This window comes from Canis aureus, chromosome 35 (assembly GCF_053574225.1).
Source record: "Canis aureus isolate CA01 chromosome 35, VMU_Caureus_v.1.0, whole genome shotgun sequence".
NCBI classification, from domain to species: domain Eukaryota; kingdom Metazoa; phylum Chordata; class Mammalia; order Carnivora; family Canidae; genus Canis; species Canis aureus.
In genome coordinates, this window is record NC_135645.1 from 16,268,777 (window position 1) to 16,295,108 (window position 26,332).

General features: G+C 36.3%; 1 protein-coding gene across 4 annotated transcripts in view; it reads right to left on the reverse strand.

Moving 5' to 3' along the window:
* LOC144305530 (uncharacterized) overlaps positions 1 to 26,332 on the reverse strand; it is a 355,637-nt gene that overhangs the window by 88,179 nt on the left and 241,126 nt on the right. For all 4 annotated transcript variants that reach the window (XM_077884436.1, XM_077884438.1, XM_077884437.1 and 1 more), the window contains one exon: positions 20,673 to 20,725. In XM_077884436.1, the coding sequence (XP_077740562.1) occupies positions 20,673 to 20,725 (53 nt within the window). The remainder of the gene's footprint in view (positions 1 to 20,672; positions 20,726 to 26,332) is intronic.

Consider the following 26,332-nt stretch of genomic DNA (forward strand, 5'->3'; position numbering starts at 1 on the left):
CAAGTCAACTGAATTTCCATCTTTTAAAGGCTAACAGTACATTGGCACAGGGATAGATATCTACTATAGGCATAAATCTGCCTTTCCTGTTCTCAGAATCTCAGCCGGCACAACTATTTATGGAGTTACAGAATGCATGATTCTCAAATAGAGAATCCCACACAATGTAGTGGGTCCCAATTCAGGCACATTAGTGGACCTATTACCCTTCTGGGTAATATCACATACCGTATGTGGAGGTATGTGGACGCATGAAGGAGGCACATTAGTGGACCTATTACCCTCCTGGGTAATATCACATACTATATGATCTAGGGGCAGCTGGCCTCAAAGAGCATTAGAATTGCCTTCTTAAAGGCACAGCTGAAAACCTAGTTTAGAGATAACATTCTAAAAGATTGGGGTGCCATCACTTACATCACTAAATGTATTAATTAATTTAAAGATCTTTATATGCTACTATGTCCCCAGAAGTTAGATTACATGGATCCAGGAAACCAAGATTAGAAGGAAGAGTGACTCCATTGTCTGTCATTCTCAATGACCTACTGGGAGGTTTCAGGCTTCCCATGTCATCTTTTAACTGGCTTAATTTCACCAGTCCAAGAAACAGTAGAGTACTGTGTGTTCTAGTTCAGATTAACTGCATTTGAAAACATTCACCTTTGAATTCATTTGCAGAGAAAAGTTACTAACTTCTGTGTGAATTCTTTTCTCTATCCAAAAATAGAAATTAGAGTGCCTCCTTCATAGGTTTGCTGTGAGGACTAAGTAGATATATATCTCAGAACAGTGCCTAACATATAGTAAGTGTTTGGTTAAGTATAAACTGCTTTCATATCTTTATTTGACAATATTTTGTCTGAGATGTCAGAACATTCCCAGCATCATTTCCTTAGACTTCCTGAAACTACGCATCGGTTCTAAGTTTTACAGTTTAAATTTGGAATTGGCTTGCATTTTTAATAGTATTTTGGATGTTGAAGGTAGATAGATAAATAGATGATAGATATAATAGATATCTGTGTATGCACATTAGCAAGAAATGTATTCAACTGTTGACAAATTAATTGGTATAATGGGTTAGGATAAATGCTATATTAAACTAAGAGGGATGTATGAGTCAGGACTAATTAAATAAGTGGTGATTTAATTAATGAATATTTTTATATTATGACTATGTTTATACCCACTTCTCTAATGGATTTATGGAAAATAAAATCACAGTTACATAAAATAAGAAGGAAGTGGTGGAAGAAGGGGATTCTAGACAAACCTCATATTTGTTTACATATTTTTAGTTACTAATCTATTTTCCCTTCATTACTATTTGCAAATGACTATTCAAGAAAGTAAAAGTGTTTTCTTCCTATTTTGAAGTTTGCAAAAAAGCTCAAAAAAAGCAACATTCATTCAGATAAACTTGGTTTTAAATATTATTATCCTGAAAACTGTTAAAAATCACACGGAAAATATTTTGTAATGAAACAACACAGAAGGTTTTTTGTGAGGGTCTCAGAGAGCTTCATTTATTTTTCATCTCATTTACTGTGTAAATTTGGCATGAGGAAGAACTTTAGAGATTACTTTTTCAGTTCTCTTAGGATAGACTAAAATACTTAATGCATTATACAAAGACATTCCTACCTCTCCATTCTCATCTCAGTCGGCTTTGATTCGTTTTCTAGGAAAGCAGCCTTTTAAATTTCCTCTTACAGATCACACTCTTTCTTGCCACAGGGGCTTTGCACACGTTATTCCATCCTCCTAGGTTACTTTTTTCCCTATTTTCACCCTTGCCTATTAACCTTTACTCATTCCTAAAATTTCAGTTCAATTATTATGTTCTCAGGGAAATCTTTCCTGATTATCAGTTTTTCAGTGCTCCTGAACTACATTCCTTTCCCTCGTGGCAATTCTTATTCATTTGTTACTAGTGGTATTTACCCTCCACAGATTATAAAAATCATAAAAGCATACAGCAGCATATCTTTACTTTCCCTGGCTGTATCCCGGTGCCTAGCAGAGTTCTGGCCACAGATCAGGTGTTCAATATATATTTATCATATAAATAAAAAGATATTTTATGCAAAATAAGTTAATGAAGGGGCTTCAGGGAATCAATGAGCCTATTTAAATTTCATGCAGTTCTGTGTGAGTGGATTTTAAGAGAAAAGAATCAACAGTTTTTGTTAGACTTGCACCAGGTGTTTTTATAACAAAGACTGAAGACAATGAAGATTCAGAAAGGTTAAGGTTCTTCTCAGTCATGAGCCAATAAGTAGAAAAGCTAGGTTTAAACCCCAGTCTTTCTGCTTTCAGTTCTAGGAATAATCTAATATACCACTACATTTTAATATTTATTCAAAAGCAACATTTCTTCAACAATCTGGCACATATTACTATCCTAAGTGGTAGGGATTCAGAGAAAATGCACAGATGCTACTCAAAGAATGATGATTACAATGAAGAATATATTCATTAAATACAAAATATTACCCAAACTAGAAATACTAGATTATCTTTAAACTCAACAGAAAAAAAAAATCGATATATGCACATGTAAACCACGTATTAGTTTTCACAAAGCATCTTAGAGCACTATATATTTGGTCCTTTCCAACAACCCTGTGAGTTATTTGCATTATCTCATTTCCCCCATTTTTCATATAAGGAGGCTAAAATACTAAATAAATTAAATATCTATGAAGGAGACAGAAGTCATGGTCAAGATTAGAGCTCCTGCTACTGGGTGTTCTAGATGGGGCTCTTCTCAATAAACTTTGCTGCATTAAAGAAAGAATGTTTTAGGATAACGGAAATCCAAGTTTCCTGGCTGCTGAACAAAGGATACTTTTCTCGTTATGGTAAATGATGGTAAGATTCATGATATTCTTATATGTAATTTTAATTATAAAGAATGTTCTTTTGAATGTCATAATATAAGAAATCTACTGTTAGCAGTATATTTCATCACAATATGGCTGACTGATGTTGGATATATTGATGTTTTGTCAATTCAGTGTACTGAAGTAGGGAAAGGATTTTGAGCATATGCTGAAGAACTCTGTCATCCTTCTTAAACGAGTAGGTAATATAGATACTTTCTATATTACCCAAGGTAAAACAAAATACACATATGCACACCCACACAATGTTACGTGAAGGTAAAGGACAACTGACACCTGGTCCAAGTCTTATCATGTTTTTCATAGTGAACTTACTTTTGAGGCTCATCAGCAACCCACTTCCCATTTCCTCCTTGACTATTCAAATTCCATATGCTTTCAATGTCTAGTTCAACTCCTTCCCTCTTTGATTAGTATTCAGTGAAGTACACCAGCCCATACCAATTTATCTCTTCTTAAATTCCTTTGGGTCTATGCCAGTGAATCTCAGTTTATTTTTATCCAAAAAACCCGCAGATATTTGCATTCATAATCTACTCTCCCTAGATATACTCATATTTTGATATTCTAAAAATATTTTTAAACAATATAAAGCAAATGGTTACAGAATATTTTTTGACACAGCATGCATAAGAATATCTACAACATATGAAAAAATATTAAAAGCCTTTCAAAATGGTAAGAGATGAAAATCTGTAACATAATAATAATAGCTAACACTTCTATAATACTTGCTGTATGTTGGGAACCTTAAGTCATTTATACAACTTGAAAAAGTAGGAATACTAGTAATCCCATTTTCCGGAGGAAATAAAAGTGCAAACGAGCTAGGTGACTGGCTTGAGAAAACACTACTAACAAATTGCAAAGCTAAGACCTGAATTTATAAAACCTGAACTCATAGCCTAACCTCTGAACAAAGAATTCACTCTTGAGTTGGTGCACAATTCCAGATCTTATCAGCCGCAACTCTTTCTTTCCCATCAGAACACAGACTGGATTGCAATGGAGATATTATTGTATAAATTTAATACATGAAAAAAATAAACAATTCAAAACCTTAGAGAATCTCACTTTCGTTAACAGCAAATTTCATAGGTACAGTGTATAAAGGATAAATTAAGAAATATAAGCCTAGAGTCACTTGCTAACTTGGATTTTAGAAATGACTGTTTACTGTGGTAAATTTGTAAGCAACCGCATTTATGCCACTCTCATACGCCCATAAGGCTAAGGCAGTTGCTGAGTAGATAGTAAACTGTTTAACTGATAAAAACTTTCTGATTTACCTTGTGAATCCTAGAAGGTAGTCTTTCAAACTTGGATGCACATTAAAATCAACAAGGGAGCCTCTTAGAAAGCAAACAAGTACCAAGATCTCACTCTCCCTGAGATTCTGATTTAATTTGCCTTAGGTGGGTAGTAGGCCTCAGGTGATTCTCATGGGCAGTGTGGGGAGAGAACTAAAGATCTAAAAGAGGTTACTTTCACAATAACTGATGCTGCAGAAGGGAGTGCTGTTAGTGTTGGAAGGAAAGAAAAAGTAGCAATTGGAAAGAATAAAGGGAAGGACAAAGTTTTTTTAAAAAGTCACTCATTTGTATCTTTCATCTTAAAATAACCCCTGCAGTTGATTATATTTTTTCCTATGCATGAGCTTTTTGCAATCATTTATTCCTTACATTTTCACGTGACATCAGAGCATATGCAGTTTGTCTCCGAAAGAGTCCCCTAAACCTTAATTTTAGATTTGAGAAAACATTGGAAAGATTTTCTCTTTACCTTAAAATTAAAATCTTATTGTCTTAGATCATACTGCCAGGAAAAATTGTATTTATTTGTTGAATATATGAATGTATAAACCAATGAACGAACTTGATCACCCTCAGTTTCTATTTGTTTTCTAAAGCTTTCTTTCCATTGAAGTTGGGTTCTGATAACCATGTAACCCTAGCCTCTTTGAGGCAAGGCCACTAGCTTTCAGCCACTTATTTCAAGAAATCAACATGTCTACACACTAATCCAGGCCTTCTGAATCTGCTTTCACCAGCCCTACTCTCATTGCTGGGATAGGGGATTCATTTGCTCATACTACATTTCTGACTTCAGTTCACTCCCGAACCCTACATATACTCCTCTCGCTACCATTTAAAGTTTCCCATCAATTAACTTCTTATGTTTTACAATTTATTATTGCTTTTTCAACACTCATATGCAAAAGACACTAAAAGTACTTTTACTTGTAGAGATTGCAGGTTATGGCAGTTTCCTCTTCTTACTGCTTTGATATTTTTCTTTCTTTTCCAATGTTGGTTTCATTAACAGGCAAAATCTAATCCAGAATTTGCTCAGAAAGTATTTTAAATTTTGATAAGGAAACCTAGGAGTAATCCAGAAATTTGTTTCATTTTCTATAGCTTAATAAAATCTTGTCTATGTAATGGCTTTGGAGCATACAGAAAGAAAAGTAAATTTGTGCTTAGAGAAAATAAAGAGACTCGATGACAAAGCCAAATAATCTATTCACTATATCTTACTTTTTGGGGCCCTGGGTGGCTCAGCCAGTTAAGCATATGCCTTTAGCTTGGGTCATGATCTCAGGGTCCTGGGATTGAGCCAGGCATCATACTCTCTGCTCAGTGGGGAATCTGCTTCTCTTTCTCCCTCTCTCTCTGTGCTCTCTCCCTCTCTCTCAAATAAATAAATGAAATCATATATATATATATATGTATGTATGATAAGATATATATATATATATATATTTATCTTATTTCCTATTGTTGAATATTCCATTGTTGGTAACTCATTTAGAAGTTTTGATGAGTTTTTTGAGCACATAGTGCTTTTTTTTTTTACCCATGATTCTTATATTTGGTATATAAAAAGGAGATTAAATTGTCTGCATTAACTAGAAGTAATTGACCTATAAAATGACAAAATACTCCTTTCATTTCTATTATTTTTCGTACTCCTTTTAAAAAAAAACAGGTTGAAAATGCCATCTTCTGTGTATTCATAAATGTTAATTGTTTTTCTCTTATGAACTTAATTTTTTTCAAATTAAAATTAATTTAAATCTTAACACAATTTTTATACTATTTTCATTTAATTTTTTCTGATTTAAGAGTTCTATTTTTAAGAATGTAAATTTTGACAAATATGGTTTTATCTTAAGTTTTTTAATGAATTCCAGAGAAAGCATAAAATTTTACTTACTTGCTTCTTTATTGTTCGTTGTAACAACCTATGAGTAAATGTGTATGCATGAAAGCTAATTATAAATTATAAACTATAAATTGATTTCACTGTTAACTGCTGCTACTCTGTGCTAACTCCCAGCCCATGTCAGATAAGATATATGAGATATCTTTCAAAACTGAAAGAGAACAAAATTCTTGCTCACTATTTGAAAGTTAAGAATTATTGTTGAACTGCGGTCATACAGAAGGAAGGGGCACATTATCATAGAAAAATTGATCAAATCTCTACTTGTGTCGCCATTTGTTTATTTATTTATTTTAGAGAGAGAGTGTGTGTGTGTGTGTGCTCAAGTGGAGGGTGGGAGAACAGAAGGAGAGGGAGAATCTTAAGCAGGCTTCATGTCAGGCTTGATTTCAGGACCCTGAGATCAGGACCGGAACTGAAATCAAGAGTCAGTCAAACCTTTAACTGACTGAGCCACCCAGATACCCCTGTGTTGTCATTTTATTTATAGGAATTATACATCATTTGTACTAATAAAAGATATTCTTCCATCCTTCTCCAAATTTCTGTGTCAAAATATGATTAAAAATACAAATACACATATAAAATCATATGCATGCAATATATTTGCATATTTAGAGGGGACTTGAAATTCATAATAGGTCATAATAACACAATATCATAGAAGAAATACAATTTTAGGGGCACCTGGGTGATTCAGTCAGTTAAGCACCTGCCTTTGGCTCAGGTCATAATCTCAGGTCCTGGGATCAAGCACTGAGTCAGGCTCCCTGCTCAGCAAGGAGTTTACTTCTTCTTCTCCCTCTGCCCCTCCCCCCACTCACACACTCTCTCTCTCTCAAGCAACTAATTTTTTTAAATTCAATTTTAATGTAGTCACTCAACAAATACTTCATAATCCACCAAGTGTGCATAGGCCATGTCCTCTTGGGGCTTAGAGTTAGGCAGATGAGACAGTTCAAACATTGTGTGCTCTGCCCCAAAGTAAGTAAAGATCAAATTTTTCAATTTATTACTTTGAAAACTAAACTACAAACTTTATTTTATCAGTTTTCTGTTAACGTCCTTTTTGTGTTCTAAGGTCCAATCAAGAATCCCATAATGCATTTAGTTCTTGTGTCTCCTCAGCTGCCTCTAATCTCTGTAAGTTCTATCTCACTTCGTCTTTCATAATTTTCACACTTTTGAAGAGTATTGGTAGGTATTTTGTAAACCATTCCTCATTTTGTTTGTCTGATGTTTTCTCATGATTTAGGTTACACATTTTAAGCAAGAATACCACGAAAATGTGAAAAGTACATGATGTTGACATGGGTGGATCTAAGAGAGTGCAATGCTAAGTGACATAAGTCAAAGAAAAACAAATACCACATGATTTCATATAATATATGTGGAATTTAAGAAAGAAAACAAATGAACAGAGGCGGAAAAAGAGAGACAAACCAAAAAACAAACTCTTAACTATAGAGAAAAAACAGATGGTTTTGAGAGAGGAAGTGAGGGAGGAATGGGTAAAATAAGTAAAGGGGATTAAGAGTACACTTATCTAGATGAGCACTGAGTAATATATGGAACTAATGAATCGGTATATTGCACACCTAAAACTAATATAACATTGTTTGTTAACTACACTGGAATTAATTTTTTTAAAGTACATAATGTTGATATCCATTATTACTGGTGATGTTCTCCTTGACACCTGGTAAAGGTAATGTCACCCAGGTTTTCTATTGTAAAATACTATTTTTCCCTCTATAACTAATAAATATCAGGAGGGGATACTTTGAGACTATGTAAATATCCTGTTTTCCTTGAACTTTCACTTACTATGTATAGCTTCCATCATGCAACAACTATTACTGTATTGATCTAATGGTGATTTTCTACATCCTTTGTTTCTTCTACATTAACTGCAATTCTTTGGTAAGGAAACATTATCTTCTTTCTTTCTTTCTTTCTTTCTTTCTTTCTTTCTTTCTTTCTCCAATTATTTATTTACATCATGAATATTTTATTCTGGAAGTTATAATCTTTTTTTTTTTTATTTTTTTTTTATTTTTATTTTTTTTATTATTGGTGTTCAATTTACTAACATACAGAATAACACCCAGTGCCCGTCACCCATTCACTCCCACCCCCTGCCCTCCTCCCCTTCTACCACCCCTAGTTCGTTTCCCAGAGTTAGCAGTCTTTACGTTCTGTCTCCCTTTCTGATATTTCCCACACATTTCTTCTCCCTTCCCTTATTTTCCCTTTCACTATTATTTATATTCCCCAAATGAATGAGAACATATATTGTTTGTCCTTCTCCGACTGACTTACTTCACTCAGCATAATACCCTCCAGTTCCATCCACGTTGAAGCAAATGGTGGGTATTTGTCATTTCTAATAGCTGAGTAATATTCCATTGTATACATAAACCACATCTTCTTTATCCATTCATCTTTCGTTGGACACCAAGGCTCCTTCCACAGTTTGGCTATCGTGGCCATTGCTGCTATAAACATCGGGGTGCAGGTGTCCCGGCGTTTCATTGCATTTGTATCTTTGGGGTAAATCCCCAACAGTGCAATTGCTGGGTCGTAGGGCAGGTCTATTTTTAACTGTTTGAGGAACCTCCACACAGTTTTCCAGAGTGGCTGCACCAGTTCACATTCCCACCAACAGTGTAAGAGGGTTCCCTTTTCTCCGCATCCTCTCCAACATTTGTTGTTTCCTGCCTTGTTAATTTTCCCCATTCTCACTGGTGTGAGGTGGTATCTCATTGTAGTTTTCATTTGTATTTCCCTGATGGCAAGTGATGCAGAGCATTTTCTCATATGCATGTTGGCCATGTCTATGTCTTCCTCTGTGAGATTTCTGTTCATGTCTTTTGCCCATTTCATGATTGGATTGTTTGTTTCTTTGGTGTTGAGTTTAATAAGTTCTTTATAGATCTTGGAAACTAGCCCTTTATCTGATATGTCATTTGCAAAGATCTTCTCCCATTCTGTAGGTTGTCTTTGAGTTTTGTTGACTGTATCCTTTGCTGTGCAAAAGCTTCTTATCTTGATGAAGTCCCAATAGTTCATTTTTGCCTTCTTTTCTTTTGCCTTCGTGGATGTATCTTGCAAGAAGTTACTATGGCCGAGTTCAAAAAGGGTGTTGCCTGTGTTCTTCTCTAGGATTTTGATGGAATCTGGTCTCACATTTAGATCTTTCATCCATTTTGAGTTTATCTTTGTGTATGGTGAAAGAGAGTGGTCTAGTTTCATTCTTCTGCATGTGGATGTCCAATTTTCCCAGCACCATTTATTGAAGAGACTGTCTTTCTTCCAATGGATAGTCTTTCCTCCTTTATCGAATATTAGTTGACCATAAAGTTCAGGGTCCACTTCTGGATTCTCTATTCTGTTCCACTGATCTATGTGTCTGTTTTTGTGCCAGTACCACACTGTCTTGATGACCACAGCTTTGTAGTACAACCTGAAATCTGGCATTGTGATGCCCCCAGATATGGTTTTCTTTTTTAAAATTCCCCTGGCTATTCGGGGTCTTTTCTGATTCCACACAAATCTTAAAATAATTTGTTCTAACTCTCTGAAGAAAGTCCATGGTATTTTGATAGGGATTGCATTAAACGTGTATATTGCCCTGGGTAACATTGACATTTTCACAATATTAATTCTGCCAATCCATGAGCATGGAATATTTTTCCATCTCTTTGTGTCTTCCTCAATTTCTTTCAGAAGTGTTCTATAGTTTTGAGGGTATAGATCCTTTACATCTTTGGTGAGGTTTATTCCTAGGTATCTTATGCTTTTGGGTGCAATTGTAAATGGGATTGACTCCTTAATTTCTCTTTCTTCAGTCTCATTGTTAGTGTATAGAAATGCCACTGACTTCTGGGCATTGATTTTGTATCCTGCCACGCTACCGAATTGCTGTATGAGTTCTAGCAATCTTGGGGTGGAGACTTTTGGGTTTTCTATGTAGAGTATCATGTCATCGGCGAAGAGAGAGAGTTTGACTTCTTCTTTGCCAATTTGAATGCCTTTAATGTCTTTTTGTTGTCTGATTGCTGAGGCTAGGACTTCCAGTACTATGTTGAATAGCAGTGGTGAGAGTGGACATCCCTGTCTTGTTCCTGATCTTAGGGGAAAGGCTCCCAGTGCTTCCCCATTGAGAATGATATTTGCTGTGGGCTTTTCATAGATGGCTTTTAAGATGTCGAGGAATGTTCCCTCTATCCCTACACTCTGAAGAGTTTTGATCAGGAATGGATGCTGTATTTTGTCAAATGCTTTCTCTGCATCCAATGAGAGGATCATATGGTTCTTGGTTTTTCTCTTGCTGATATGATGAATCACATTGATTGTTTTACGGGTGTTGAACCAGCCTTGTGTCCCAGGGATAAATCCTACTTGGTCATGGTGAATAATTTTCTTAATGTACTGTTGGATCCTATTGGCCAGTATCTTGTTGAGAATTTTTGCATCCATGTTCATCAGGGATATTGGTCTGTAATTCTCCTTTTTGGCGGGGTCTTTGTCTGGCTTTGGAATTAAGGTGATGCTGGCTTCATAGAACGAATTTGGAAGTACTCCATCTCTTTCTATCTTTCCAAACAGCTTTAGGAGAATAGGTATGATTTCTTCTTTAAACGTTTGATAAAATTCTCCTGGGAAGCCATCTGGCCCTGGACTCTTGTGTCTTGGGAGGTTTTTGATGACTGCTTCAATTTCCTCCCTGGTTATTGGCCTGTTCAGGTTTTCTATTTCTTCCTGTTCCAGTTTTGGTAGTTTGTGGCTTTCCAGGAATGCGTCCATTTCTTCTAGATTGCCTAATTTATTGGCGTATAGCTGTTCATAATATGTTTTTAAAATCGTTTGTATTTCCTTGGTGTTGGTAGTGATCTCTCCTTTCTCATTCATGATTTTATTAATTTGAGTCTTCTCTCTCTTCTTTTTAATAAGGCTGGCTAATGGTTTATCTATCTTATTAATTCTTTCAAAGAACCAACTCCTGGTTCTGTTGATCTGTTCCACAGTTCTTCTGGTCTCGATTTCGTTGAGTTCTGCTCGAATCTTTATTAACTCCCTTCTTCTCTTGGGTGTAGGATCTATTTGCTGTTTTTTCTCTAGCTCCTTTATGTGTAAGGTTAGCTTTTGTATTTGAGTTCTTTCCAGTTTTTGAATGGATGCTTGTATTGCGATGTATTTCCCCCTTAGGACTGCTTTTGCTGCATCCCAAAGATTTTGAACGGTTGTATCTTCATTCTCATTAGTTTCCATGAATCTTTTTAATTATTCCTTAATTTCCTGGTTGACCCTTTTATCTTTTAGCAGGATGGTCCTTAACCTCCATGTGTTTGAGGTCCTTCCAAACTTCTTGTTGTGATTTAGTTCTAATTTCAAGGCATTATGGTCCGAGAATATGCAGGGGACAATCCCAATCTTTTGGTATCGGTTCAGACCCGATTTGTGACCCAATATGTGGTCTATTCTGGAGAAAGTTCCATGTGCGCTTGAGAAGAATGTGTATTCAGTTGAGTTTGGATGTAAAGTTCTGTAGATATCTGTGAAATCCATCTGGTCCAGTGTATCATTTAAAGCTCTCGTTTCTTTGGAGATGTTTTGCTTAGAAGACCTATCGAGTATAGAAAGAGCTAGATTGAAGTCACCAAGTATAAGTGTATTATTATCTAAGTATTTCTTCACTTTGGTTAATAATTGATTTATATATTTGGCAGCTCCCACATTCGGAGCATATATATTGAGGATTGTTAAGTCCTCTTGTTGAATAGATCCTTTAAGTATGATATAGTGTCCCTCTTCATCTCTCACTACAGTCTTTGGGGTAAATTTTAGTTTATCTGATATAAGGATGGCTACCCCTGCTTTCTTTTGAGGACCATTCGAATGGTAAATGGTTCTCCAACCTTTTATTTTCAGGCTGTAGGTGTCCTTCTGTCTAAAATGAGTCTCTTGTAGACAGCAAATAGATGGGTCCTGCTTTTTTATCCAGTCTGAAACCCTGCGCCTTTTGATGGGGTCATTAAGCCCGTTCACATTCAGAGTTCCTATTGAGAGATATGAGTTTAGTGTCATCATGATATCTATTCAGTCTTTGTTTTTGTGGACTGTTCCACTGAACTTCTTCTTAAAGGGGAATTTTAAGAGGCCCCCTTAAAATTTCTTGCAGAGCTGGTTTGGAGGTCACATATTCTTTTAGTTGCTGCCTGTCTTGGAAGCTCTTTATCTCTCCTTCCATTTTGAATGAGAGCCTTGCTGGATAAAGTATTCTTGGTTGCATGTTCTTCTCATTGAGGACCCTGAATATATCCTGCCAGCCCTTTCTGGCCTGCCAGGTCTCTGTGGAGAGGTCTGCTGTTACCCTAATACTCCTCCCCATAAAAGTCAGGGATTTCTTGTCTCTTGCTGCTTTAAGGATCTTCTCCTTATCTTTGGAATTTGCAAGCTTCACAATTAAATGTCGAGGTGTTGAACGGTTTTTATTGATTTTAGGGGGGGATCTCTCTATTTCCTGGATCTGAATGCCTGTTTCCCTTCCCAGATTAGGAAAGTTTTCAGCTAGAATTTGTTCAAATACATATTCTGGCCCTCTGTCCCTTTCGGCGCCCTCGGGAACCCCAATTAAACGTAGGTTTTTCTTCCTCAGGCTGTCGTTTATTTCCCTTAATCTATCTTCATGGTCTTTTAATTGTTTGTCTCTTTTTTCCTCAGTTTCCCTCTTTGCTATCAACTTGTCTTCTAGGTCACTCACTCGTTCTTCCACCTCGTTAACCCTCGTCGTTAGGACTTCTAGTTTGGATTGCATCTCATTCAATTGATTTTTAATTTCTGCCTGATTAGCTCTAAATTCTGCAGTCATGAAGTCTCTTGAGTCCTTTATACTTTTTTCTAGAGCCACCAGTAGCTGTATGATAGTGCTTCTGAATTGGCTTTCTGACATTGAATTGTAATCCAGATTTTGTAACTCTGTGGGAGAGAGGACTGTTTCTGATTCTTTCTTTTGAGGTGAGGTTTTCCTTCTAGTCATTTTGCTCAGTGCAGAGTGGCCAAAAGCAAGTTGTATTGGGAAAAAGAGAAAAAGAGAGGAGAGAAAGAAGGAAAGAAAAGAGAAAGAGAAAAAAAAAGGGAAGAAAAAGAAAAAAAAAACGAAAAAAAAAAAAAGAAGAAGAAAAAGAGAAAGAAAAAGAAAGGAGAAAAAAAGGGTGGGGGAAGGAAACAAATCAAAAAGCAAAACAAAACAAAAACAAAAACAAACAAACAAAAAAAGAACCACCGGGGAGTATCTTCTGATTCTGTGTACTTTAAGTCCCTTGGCTTCTCCTGGAAGTTGTCAGTCTAGCTGGTGTTCTGGGGGAGGGGCCTGTTGTGCTGATTTTCAGGTGTTAGCAGTTGGGGGAGCTGCTGTGCCCCTGCCTGGTGCAGGGCTCGGTGGGGGTTGTTTACCCCGTGAGGCCGCAGGAGGAACAGCCCCAGTGGCGGGGCAGCTCTGGAAACCTGGATTCAGCCCCCGCAGTAGCTCCGGAGCTCTCCGTCTGCAGGGCCTGGAGGCTCCGGGGCGGGGCCGCTGATGTGCTCAGCTGGGGCAGGAGCGTCCTTGCTGTCCTGGGCCCTCCCGGCCTCTGCCTGTCCCGGGGGAGGCGGGATCCTGGGCTGTGTCCCGGCGCCCTGTGCTCCGGATCCTGCGCTGGTGGATTCGCGCTCCAGGGCCGCGCAGCCCCCTCCGCGGAGCCGCCGCCCGAGCCCCTCCGAGCTGCTCCTGGAACCGCGCAGCCCCCTCCGCACGGAGCCTCTTCCTCTGCCCGAGCCCCTCCGAGCTGCTCCCGGGGCCGCGCAGACCCCTCCGCGGAGCCGCCGCCCGAGCCCCTCCAGCTGCTCCGGGTCCCGCCGGGTCCTGCCGTGCGCGCTGCAGCCCTTAGGGAGCTCGGCGCACTCTCCTGGGCGCGCAGTTGCTGTTACTGTCCCGGGGAGCCCGAGGGCATCCCCGCCCTCCCGGGTCCTGCTCCAACTCCCCGCGAGCCCCTTTCCCCCGGGAAGGTCGGTGCAGCTCCTGCTCCTCCGGGACGGGGCTCTCCTGTCCTGGGGACCCTCGCCCCGGCCTCAGCCCGGCTCCTCGCGGGCCCCTCCCCCTTGGAGGCCTTTGTTTCTTTATTTCTTTTTCCCCGTCTTCCTACCTTGATAGAAGCGCGACCTCTTCTCACTGTAGCATTCCAGCTGGTCTCTCTTTAATTCTCAGGCCGAATTCATAGATTTTCAGGATAATTTGAAGGTTTTCTAGGTAGTTTGGTGGAGACAGGTGATTTGGAGACCCTGCTCTTCCGCCATCTTGCTCCTCCCCCCCTGGAGGTTATAATCTAATAGTATTGTTACTTATTTTGCTACTCAATCTGTCCCAATTTTGCAATTAAGACCTCTTTCAGATTGGCTCCTTTGCTCTTTTGACATGTCCCCATTCTTTATTGAGCATTCTCTGGCACTGCAAATGCTCTAAGCTTATATTGCATTTTCCTTGCTCTAGCACTGTGACCAACCATGTCATGAAACTCTGGCTCCTTTTCTTAAAAATGGTCTTCAGAAGCCAAGATTAGAGCAGTAAGTGTATCCATTTCTACTTGGGTGTTAATTTATTTTAATCTCTCTATGAAACGGTGCTAGGAGGTTATGCAGTCATGCACGCATGTATATATATACACATACACATCATTCATATATTCTTTGTCCACATACATGTATATTGATATCTTTACATGTATTTTTAAACCACAAATTATGTAATATTTCTGATTCCAATATTATGCCACAGGGTTTATTCTAATTTTCTTCCTTTACTTATTTGTAACTTCTTTTTCTGACAGGAGAACCTGGCTCTCATTATCTATAGTATAGGTGCTTCTTTGTTCTACCTTTGTACACAAACAGTTTTCAAATTACTAATCCATGGGATCCCTGGGTGGCGCAGCGGTTTGGCGCCTGCCTTTGGCCCAGTGCGCGATCCTGGAGACCCCGGATCGAATCCCACATCAGGCTCCCGGTGCATGGAGCCTGCTTCTCCCTCTGCCTATGTCTCTGCCTCTCTCTCTTTCTCTCTCTGTGACTATCATAAATAAATAAAAATTAAAAAAAAAATTCAAATTACTAATCCATGACTGTGAGAAACAAACAGAACACAATATTCCTGCACCATTCCTTCTGTCTTTATCCCATATCCAGTCAAAATACTGTTTTCAAAGTTTCATAGATTATTTTCTTCTCCATTATTACTATTTTGTAATTCATTTGTAATAAGTTAGGTTTATTTGTTACAGTTTGTATCCCATTTCAGCTTCTCCTACATTTGTTTTATTTTTTTTTAATTTACATACAGTAAAATTCTCTCTTTCTAGTATACCATTCTATGGGTTTTGACAAACCATAGATTTTTTTTTTATTAAGAAGAAAAAAACCATTAAACCTCAATGGTTGCACGCTTATAATTTTCTTTTAATCTTTAAATCTAATCTAATAGCCACAATGGGCTTAATAAGAGATGTGACTAACTGGGCAGCAGGAGAATATTAAATAAATGGGTGAAAAATAATGCAGAAAAATATTAGATTCTCCAGGAAAAATATTAGATTGTTCAGGAAAACTATTAGATTGTTCAACCATTGTTGACTGAACTTGAGCAGATGTTGCCCATTTCTCATAGTAGGACCCTCTGCCAGTGATTTCTTATCGGTCTTTGTCTCCCTTTTGGTAGGGGTAGCATTAAATTAATCATGCCCATAGTCTAGTTTCAGGATTCACCGTGAAGTATTTAGAACTTATATTTAAATACAAACCAACAAAGCAATGGGTTTTAGAGTTTCTAGGAGAAAAGCATAGAGCTTGGAATACTGACTTCATTTTCATGTTTAAGCAGTTACAGTAATAAATATGATTTGAAAGAGACATCTATGGAATAGGACAATTTGTATTATATAAGCTTAACTTCGTACAACCAATTATTTTCTCTACCACTACTACTTTGCTCAAAATAATTACTTTATGTCTTCTTTCATCAAATATTAAAAATCTTCCCCCATCATCTGCATTCTTGACTAGATGACCTTGCTTCACATTTCTCTTAGAAAACAGATGTAATAAAAATAAATTGTTACAAGACTCCAAAATATGTACCATCTAGCTGTCCACATATTCTAGCTTTTCTCCTCTTACAATTAGATAGATAGATGACAGACAGATAATAGACTGACCAACATTTCCTTGCTCCTAACAAGGGCTAATCACTTGCCTAAGGACATTGATTTGGAATTCTCCCTTTGCAAGGACAGTAACAACTTTTCTCTCCATACTACATCACTGTTATCATGATACAAACATATTATATTAATGCTTCTGTATGATATTTTATATCTTTTAGAAGCCCTGTCAATATAAGTGTTTTCTCTCTTTTCCTCCTCTTTATTCCACTGAAACTGCTCTTGACAAGGTCACCAATTATCTCCATCCACATTGTTAAGTTTAACAGATAATTCTAAGTTCTCACTTTATTCATCTCTCTGTAAAGTTGACACTCTTTTTATCACTCTCTTCTCCTACAAGCAATTCCTTCACTTGGCTCTCAGGATGGTAAACTCATCCTATCTAAATATTAGTCTCACTTTATGCTTCTCTTCATTTGCCTAATCAAAATAACTTTTGGAATACCCCAGAATTCAGTTTTTAAATGGATTTTCTTTTCTTCTTACACTTACTTCCTTGGTGGCCTCATTTAGTCTTACACTTTCAGTACCATCTCTATGGATTGCAAATGTAAATCTCCAACCTGGACTTATCCCTGATTTTCAGATTTATAAATACAAATTGCCCACTTAACATATCCAATTGGATGTCTGATGAGCATCTCAAACTTAACATGCCAAATTGAACTGATCCTTTCCCAAACCTTTCTATTTCCATAGTCTTATCCAGATCAGCAATTGGTAACTATCTTTCAATTGTTTAGACCAAACATCTTGTAGAATATCCTTGCCTCCTCTTTTGCTCATATATTTCATCTACTCTTTATGTAAATATTGCTAACTTTACCTTTACATCAAGAATCTGATCATTTTTCACAATTTCTACTGCTATCTCCTCAGAACAAGCTACCTAATCTCTCATCTGAAAAATACAATAGTCTGCTAGTGGGTTTCCATGTTAGCATCACTTTTCCAGGGCTGTGTGGCTTCAAAACAATAGACAGAATAAGGCTCTTAGAGGTAATACATTCGCTACTCAAACCCCTCCACTGTCTTCCCATATCATTCAGAATAAATGCCAACAACTCTACAGTAACCTGCACTGACCCATGGCTACCTCTTGACTTCCTTTCTGACTTCGTTTCTCTTATTAACTATATTCTAGCTACCAAGGTCTCATTTCTATTTCTCAGACACACTGGACCTCTTCATGGCTCAGGGTCTTTTCCTTCACTCTTCTTTGGCCAAGAATTTTCTGCCATCTTTGTATTGGCAAAGATGCTGGTTCTCTTATCCACTTCAGGTCTTTGTTTAAACATCACCTTCTCATTGAACCTTTGTTTTATTAACCAGAGTTTAAAATTACAACCTCTTCACCCTGGTAATCCCATCCCATATTTATATCCCCTAAACTTACTTTTGTCTGAACCCCAAGTACTCTTTTAAACAATAATATGGGTCAATGATTTGTTAATTATCTCTCTTCCCCATAAAAATGAGGGTAGGGATTTTTGTCTGTTGTATTTATTGTTCTCTCCTCAATAACTAGAACCATATCTGTCATATTATACTCAGTAGATTAATATGACTTTCAAATATCCTGAATAGTACTAACTCCTCTTCCTGCACCTGCTATTACCTTAATTAAAGCTTTTGTCTTTTCTGTAGACTTTCATATTAGTTTTTCTACATGATTTTCATGATTTCCATTCTTGTTCTATTTAGTAGTGATTTTTTCAAATTTATCATACCATCTTAAAGATCTTTAAAGAGTTTGCACAATGTATTGCAGTGATTTTCAAACTCTGTTCTATATGAATCTACAGAGAACCTTTTATCTCTTGTACAAAAGGAAACAAAGCAAGGATGGGTAAAAAAATGGGTAAATGTATAGTCAATTATAGAGAGGTTCAGGTAAGTCCTTGTTTGTGACTTCTAATGTCTCTAGAAATAGATTAGGAAGCCATTTGCCTGGAGCAGGTCAAGGGAAAATGTAAGGGTATGAGATATATAAGATCATAAAAATTTAAATAATAGTTGTGGAGAAAGGGGAAGAGAATAGACCAGAGATATTTATAAGCAATATAAGAAAATTTAAACCCCATTTCAATTTGTGGATCATACATTTATTTATATTAGCATTACTCTGTGTGATTTGTTGATTTTTCTCCAGCCCAATTCAGCTACCTGGGAATAGAGAAGTGGAGACGGCTAGTTGAATGCATCCAGGGTTGTTTTTTTTCCACCCTGATTTACCATGGAAAGACAACAGCCTAATTGAGCTGAAGGTATTGTCAACAGAATGAAATCTAGGATGATCTGAAAATAAAAACCAAAAAAATACAAAACAAAAAACCCAAGTATGATAATGAGTTTTATATGTCAACTTGACTGGGCCAAGGGTTGCCCAGATAGGTGGTACAGCATTATTTCTTGGTGTGTCTATAAAGGTGCTTCTGGAAGAGATTAGCATTTGAATCAGTAAATTGAGAAAAAAAGACCCACTCTCACCAGTTTGAATGGATATTATCTGATCAGTTGAGCTCCCCACCCCCCTACGGCTCCCCCCACCATCACGAAGAGAACAAAAAAAAGCAGAAAAAATATGACTTCTATTTCTTTGTTTTGAGCTGAGACATCCATCTTCTCAGACAATGGAACCCTTGGTTCTTGAGCCTTCAGATTTAGGACTTAAACTAATGCAACCCCTCACCCTCAGTTTTTCAGGCCTTTGGCCTTGGATCCAGAGTTACACTATGGGCTCCCCTGGTTCTCAGGCCTTCAGACTCAGGTTGAATATACCACTACCTTTCCTGGCTCTCCAGCTTTCAGAGGGCATATAGTAGCAAATCCCAGCCTCCATAATCACATGAGCCAACTTCCATAATAAATTTCTATCTATCTATCTATCTATCTATCTATCTATCTATCTATCTATCATCTATCTATCCTATTGCTTCTGTATCTCCAAAGAATGCTGACTAATGCACAAGGAAAGGGCTAAGAGATGGTAATTATTACCAGCAGAAGAGTTAAGAGATACGAACAATGTCAAACTATGGGGCATATACTTTTGTTACAGAATCTATTCTTAGATCATGACAAATATTTTTAATGAAATAGAATATTAAAGAAAAACAAGGGTGCCTCGGTGGCTCAGCCAGTTGGGTAGGTGACTCTTGATTTCAGCTCAGGTCACAATCTCAGAGTCCTGGGATCAAGCCTGGTGTTGGGCTCTGCGCTCAGTGGGGAATCTGCTGGAGGATTCTTTCTCTCCCTCTGCCTCTGCCCCTCCCCACTCCCTAAAAGAAATAAATAAACCTTTAAAAAAATACTAGAATAGAACTCCTACAAAATTAGAGGTCTGTTCTAAACTGGTATGTAGTGTGCATAGGCGTGTGTGTGTGTGTGTGCACGTGTGTGTCTTAAGCCATATGGAAGAGAATTCATTGGAAGAAAGCTTTAAGAGTCTCCTCTCTCCTTTCTTGAAAGTTAACCCTGGGACTTCCATCTTTTGTTCCCATTATCACATAAACCTCTGAAAACCAGGCTACTAGTATTCAAAGGAAAATCAAGGCTGTGCAAAAATTACTGGGGTGAGATTTAATGAAGTAAGTGTGGGAGGCATTGCCCAAATAATCATTCATCTATCCTGCCCTTCCAAACACCAACTCTGGAGATTCTAACCTAGGACGACTGCTATTGTCATTGCTATCTCTCCCTAAAGTAAAATTCTGACTGAAGTATTTATGCAGAAAAATGCAGCAAAGCAGAGTGAGTAACAATGTTTTTATGGCTCTGATATTCTGCCCTAAGGATCATATTCTCCTTCACCAAACACTTACTGGAACCTAGTTTTCAATATATGCTGTGTCCTTAATGTACACTATTACATTGTACATTATCCTATTGATATTTCACAGGAACATAGGTAGACAAAAAAAAAGAGAGAGAGAGAGAGAGACTGAAAACAACCATCTGAAGCAAAATTATTAAAGTCATAGAAACAAGAAATTAAAATAAGCATGGAAAAATATGCTTGTCACAAAATACTGGATTAGTAATACAAACAAAAAATCTTTCTTAAGAAATCAAGTAGAAATATCAGATACAAGCATTGTAGAAGTTAAAAATGAAGAATACAGTATTGATAACACACAGCAGAATAGGTGGATACAGCTGAAAGGTGAATAGTAAATTGTTGTCAGATTAAGGGGCTTATTTAGAAGACACCAAGAAAAAGTAAAGTGACAGAGAGTATAGAAAAAAGCTAAAAAATATCGAGGAATATAAATGTCATCACCTTGACCACAGCAGTCCCCAAAAAGGAGGAGGATAATGGGTAGAAGGAAATATCTGAAAAAAAAATAAAGATATATTTTAAGAATTAACAAAAATAATAACGACATCAGGTTGAGAGACCCATAGACTAAAACTGATACTTAGGCACATTATACCTATGTAAAATATTAAAGACACAGAGAAAATTCTTGAAGCCTGAAAAGAAATATCAAATTATTTCAATGAAAAAAGAACCAAAATGACAGCAGACTTCCTACGAGCAACACTGGGTATGAGAAGATAGTACTAACATGTTTCAAGTATTAAAAATTGAAAACCATAAATTGTTATTCATCTAAATTGTAATTCTAATATGAGTGGATAATAAATATATTATTAGGCATATATAATTATAGGTTTACTTATAAAAATAGTTACACAGAGAACTCTGAAGGAAGTTCTCAAATATAAGGACAAATAAATAGAAAATATTGCTAGAAATTAGGGATATGAGGACAAACTAATTACTTAGTAAGGTGTATTGTGATCAAAAACATAAACATATACACATATACAGACAAAAATACAAACACAGTAAACTAAATTCCTCACACTAAAATTACAGACAGTATCAACATGTCAATGGTGAGGTAGGAGAGTTGCTGTCTTTTAATTGCAGACATTCTGTTGGGTGCAGAATTGTATCTAATTGTGATTTGAACTTGGATTTTCCTGATAACTAATGATACTGAACATCCTTTCAATTCTTACTTGCTATTCATATATCTTCTTTTGTGAAATGTCTGTTTTAGTATTTTGATTTTGCCTGTTTCTCACTGCATTGTTTTGCTTTTCTTTCTGTGATTGCTTCTCCCCTCCTCTCTCTCTCTACACACACAGACATAAAATTAGTGCAGGTCCTCCAAATTGTTCTTATTTTATAAAACTGCTTTAACTATTTTTAATTGTTTCTATTTTTACATAAATCTTAGAATCAGTTTGTCAATTTCTACCAAAATATGTCTTTTGCCATTTTTATTTGAATAATGCAATTCAATGCAGAATTGATAAATAACTTGAGCAAAAATTAACACCTTAACAACACTCACTGAATTTCTCAATGCATAAACTTGGCATATTCTCACTATTTATTTAGGTCTCTTTTCATTTCTCCCAGCATTATTTTGTAGTTTACAGCATACAGGGCTAACACCTATTTTGATCAATTTGTCTCTAAATACTTTATGTTCTCTGATGTGCCATTTCTTTTTAAATTAGCTTCTATAATCATCTTTTAAATAACGTATATTAGGAAATAAGCAAATTTAGAGGACACTAAGAACTAATCCAATTACAGTTAAACCAAATATCTATTAGATCTTCTAATCTACTCTATAGGTTCACAACTCAATGGCAGTTTAGTGTTCCTTGAATATTTCTAGTGATAAGAAATACCCCTCTTGTTAAAGCAAACCATTATAGTTTTTAAGTAATTCTAAATATTAGAAGTTCTTTTTTATGTTAAAGTAAAATTATAGTTATATTTTTCACTTACTTCCTAACCCCTAAAAACCTTAAAAAGTAATCCTAATTGATCTTTAATATAAAAGCTTTTTAAGTGTTTTAAACTATCAAGTCTGTTCATTTGTTTGTTTTCTAACTAGACTTTTCTCCAAGTTAAAAACTCCTAGTTTATTCAATAGTTCATTTTGTGGCATGGTATGAGGTCCCAGCAATCTATGTGGTTGTTGTCAGGACAAGTGCCAGCATATAAATATCCCCTTTAAACGGGGATGTCCAGAACTAAACACAATGCTTACAGTGTGGCCTTTATAGTATCAAATATTTTGGGAAGATTATCTCCCCAAACTCTGGCAATTCTATATTCTCACAATTTGGTCCTAAAGGCTATTGGAATTGGATATTCAATAATTAGGTGAGTTAGTTCTTTGATTAAATATACCTAGAACAAATGATCAATGCTATTGTTTTTGTCTATTTCTCAAAGTTCTCATATTTTTATTTCACAGTTAATTTAGAGTTCCAAGGATGCCTGGGTGGCTCAGTGGTTGAGCATCTATCTTCAGCTCAGGGCATGATTCCAGATTCCCAGGATCGAGTCCCACATCGGGATCCTTGCATGGAGCCTGCTTCTCCCTCTGCCTATGTCTCTGCCTCTATCTGTGTGTCTCTCATGAATAAATAAATAAAATCTTAAAAAAAATTTAGAGTTCCAGAACAAATGCTCTCACAAGGAAGCACTGTTCATTGAAAATGCCTCCTTTTTTGTGTCCAGTTTTATGCTAACATGAATTTCCAATTCAGACTAAATAACCACCACACTGGTTGAACACAACATAATCTCCAATTCTAATTGGATACAGGCTTAGTTAATCAAGAGAAAAGGTCAACAATTAACATAAATGAACATAAACACTTTACTCCTGATGTAAGCCACATAAAATAGGAATTTTATGCAATCAAAGAGGAATGTAAATCTATGTTTTTAATTAATCCTTTATCACTCAAGTAGGTTCAAAGTTTTTAGTTATTTATTTTCAAAGAGGAATGTGAGTAGATAGCAAAAATAATAATGCAGTATGCTTCAAAAAACAAATATTTGGAAATGGGAGAATTATTTGATATTAGCATTTAAAATCACTTTAATAGTACCTAATTTTAAAAACAAACAAAACCAAAGCTACATCAGATAATCAAAGTTTTCCTTATACATAAATGGCTATTAATCTATAAAAGGATTCTTCATCATAGTTTTACTGGTAATGGGAAACTTTAACATAATTTAACTAATACTAAGTATGAGTGTTCAGTTGATCAAATAGTTATTTTTGATTAATACACATTAAACTGATCAAAGAGAGTAATGTCAGCAAGATGGCAGTATAGGAAGTCCCACCATTCATTTCCACACAGAAATACCAATTTAACAACCACCCATGTGCAAAACTGCCTTCATGGAAGTTCCAGAGTCCAGGTGAGGTTTCTGCACCCCAGAGGAGCACAGAAATGAGAAAAATACGCATCGAAAAGGGTGAGCTATGTCCTCCCCTATGCTAGTACAGCACAGCTCAATGAAGAGAATGGAATAGACACTTGACTCCCCTAGCCTTTCAGAGACCTGATTGTGTCAGATCTCACTCAGAACACTGAGGGAATCAACATGAACAGATCACGTGAGGATAGCTAAGAATAAAAAATAAATAAATAAAAAATAAAAAAGAGTGGGAGCTCTCACCAGCTGGTGTGAAAATCTGAACAACTGGCCCATGCACTGACTCCCATTCGCATCCTCATGCAGCAGGCCCATCACCTCTGGACCCTGGCAGGAGGCCCAACCACTTCTAGATCTTGGTGGCCACACACACACTATGCCAACTGCCTTGCTCAGAATCTCTGATTAGGCTAACTGGTCAAAGGCTTTCCCTGTTGATCTAGTCTATAAAGACTAGAAGAAGGTGAAGTCCTTCTTCAAATATGCAGAGACCAATTCAAAATCACAAAATCACCAACAATCAGAAAAACATGATACCCACAAAAGAACAAAATAAAGTTCCTATACCTAATCCTAAAATAATAGAGATCTAAAAACTGCCTGACAAAGAATTCAAATAGTCATCTTAAAGAACCTCAATGTAAAATATGGACAACTAAACAAAATCAGGAAAACAATACAGGATTCCCAAATATATTATAAAACTACAATATTCAAAACCGTCTGGAACTAATACAAAAACACATATAAACTATGAAACCAAATAGAAAGTTGATAAATAAACTCATGCATATATGATTAACTGAACTTCAACAAGGATGCTAAGAATACACAATGGGAAAGGATATTCCTTTCAATAAATGGTGTTGAGAAAACTGGGTATCTACATGCAGAAGCACAAAATTGGACTTTTATTTTATATCATGCATAAAAATCAACTCAAATTAAATACTTACACATAAGAACTGAAACCATAGAACTCCTAGAAGAAAACAGGAAAAGTTTCCTGACATTGGTCTTGATAATGATTTCTTGGACATGAACCAAAAGTGTAGGCAACAAAAACAAAAATAGACAAATAAGATTGCATCAAACCAAAAAGATATGCCATAACAAAGAAAAAATCAATCAAAATGAGAAGGAAACCTACATAATGGGAGAAAATATGTGCAAATCATATATCTGATAATGGGTTATTATCATAAATACATAAGTAACTCCTAATACCCAACAGCAAAAAAAAAAAAAAAATTTACTTAACATCACTAATCATCAGGGCAATGCAATTCAAAACTACAGTCAATAACACCTCATACCTATTAGGATGGCTATTATTAACAAAACGAAACAAAACAAGCAAACAAAAAACAAAAAAAAAACTTAAAAAAATAAATGCTGGTAAGGATATAGAGAAAAGAGAATCCTTGCACACCATTTAGGAATATAAATGGGTGCAGTTTATGGAAAACACTACAAAGTTTCCTTAAAAACTCAGAAATAGAACTAACATATAATCCAGAAATCCCACTTCTGGGTATATATCCAAAGGAATTGAAGTTAGAATCTCAAAAAGATATCTGCACAACTACATTCATTACTGGGTTATTCACACTAGCCAAGATGTGGAAGAAGCAACCTAAATGTCTATTGATGGGTGAATGTTTAAAGAAAATGTGGTAAGCACATACAATGGGATATTCTTTAGCTTCAAAAAAGGAAAGAAATTTTGCCATATACAACAACATAGATAAACCTGCAGGGCATTTTGTTAAATGAAATAAATAACAAAGGACAGATACTACACGATACGACATACAGGGAAACTAAAATGGTCAAACTCAGGAGCACCTGGGTGGCTCAGATGGTTAAGTGTCTGCCTTCAGCTCAAATCATGATCCCAGGGTCCTAGGATCAAGCCCCATGTCAGGCTTCCTATGAGGAGCCTGGTTCTCCCTCTCCCTCTACCCCCCCACCATTCATGCTCACTTGCTCTCTCTTTGTCTCGAATGCAATAAAATCTTTTAAAAAATAAAATAAAATGGTCAAACTCAAAAGCAGAAAATTGAATGGTGGTTGCCAGGGGCATGGGAGAGGCGGAAATGAAAAATTATTAGTCAAAGAGCACAAAGTTTCAGTTATACAAAATGGGTATGTCCTATAGATCTACTGTATGGCATACTGCCTACAGTTAATACTATACTGTATACTTAAAAATTGCTAAGATTAATCTTATGTTAGATATTCTAATCACAAAATGTAATAACAATAGTAACAATAATAGAGTGAGAGGAAACTTTTGGAGATAATGGATATCTTTATGCCATAGATTATAGGGATGGTTTCATCAAGTTATATACACTGAATATGCACAGTTTTTTTGTGTATCATTCATAATTCAATAAAGTGCTTTAACAAATCAATCAGTAAGTAAGATATAGACTACATATCTAAAAACAAACGCAAAATTGTGATGTTGAATCATGTATTTTGACAGTGGAATTAATCATTTTGATACTGATCAAGGATTAAAACTTTGGTTATCTAATTCACTTTTTGATGATTAAAAATGTTATCTCTTTAAGCAGTGTATGCCAAATTAAAAGATGAATTTCAGTGTATATAAATTATAGCTCAAAAATCAAAAACAAGGGGCATCTAAGTGGCTCAGT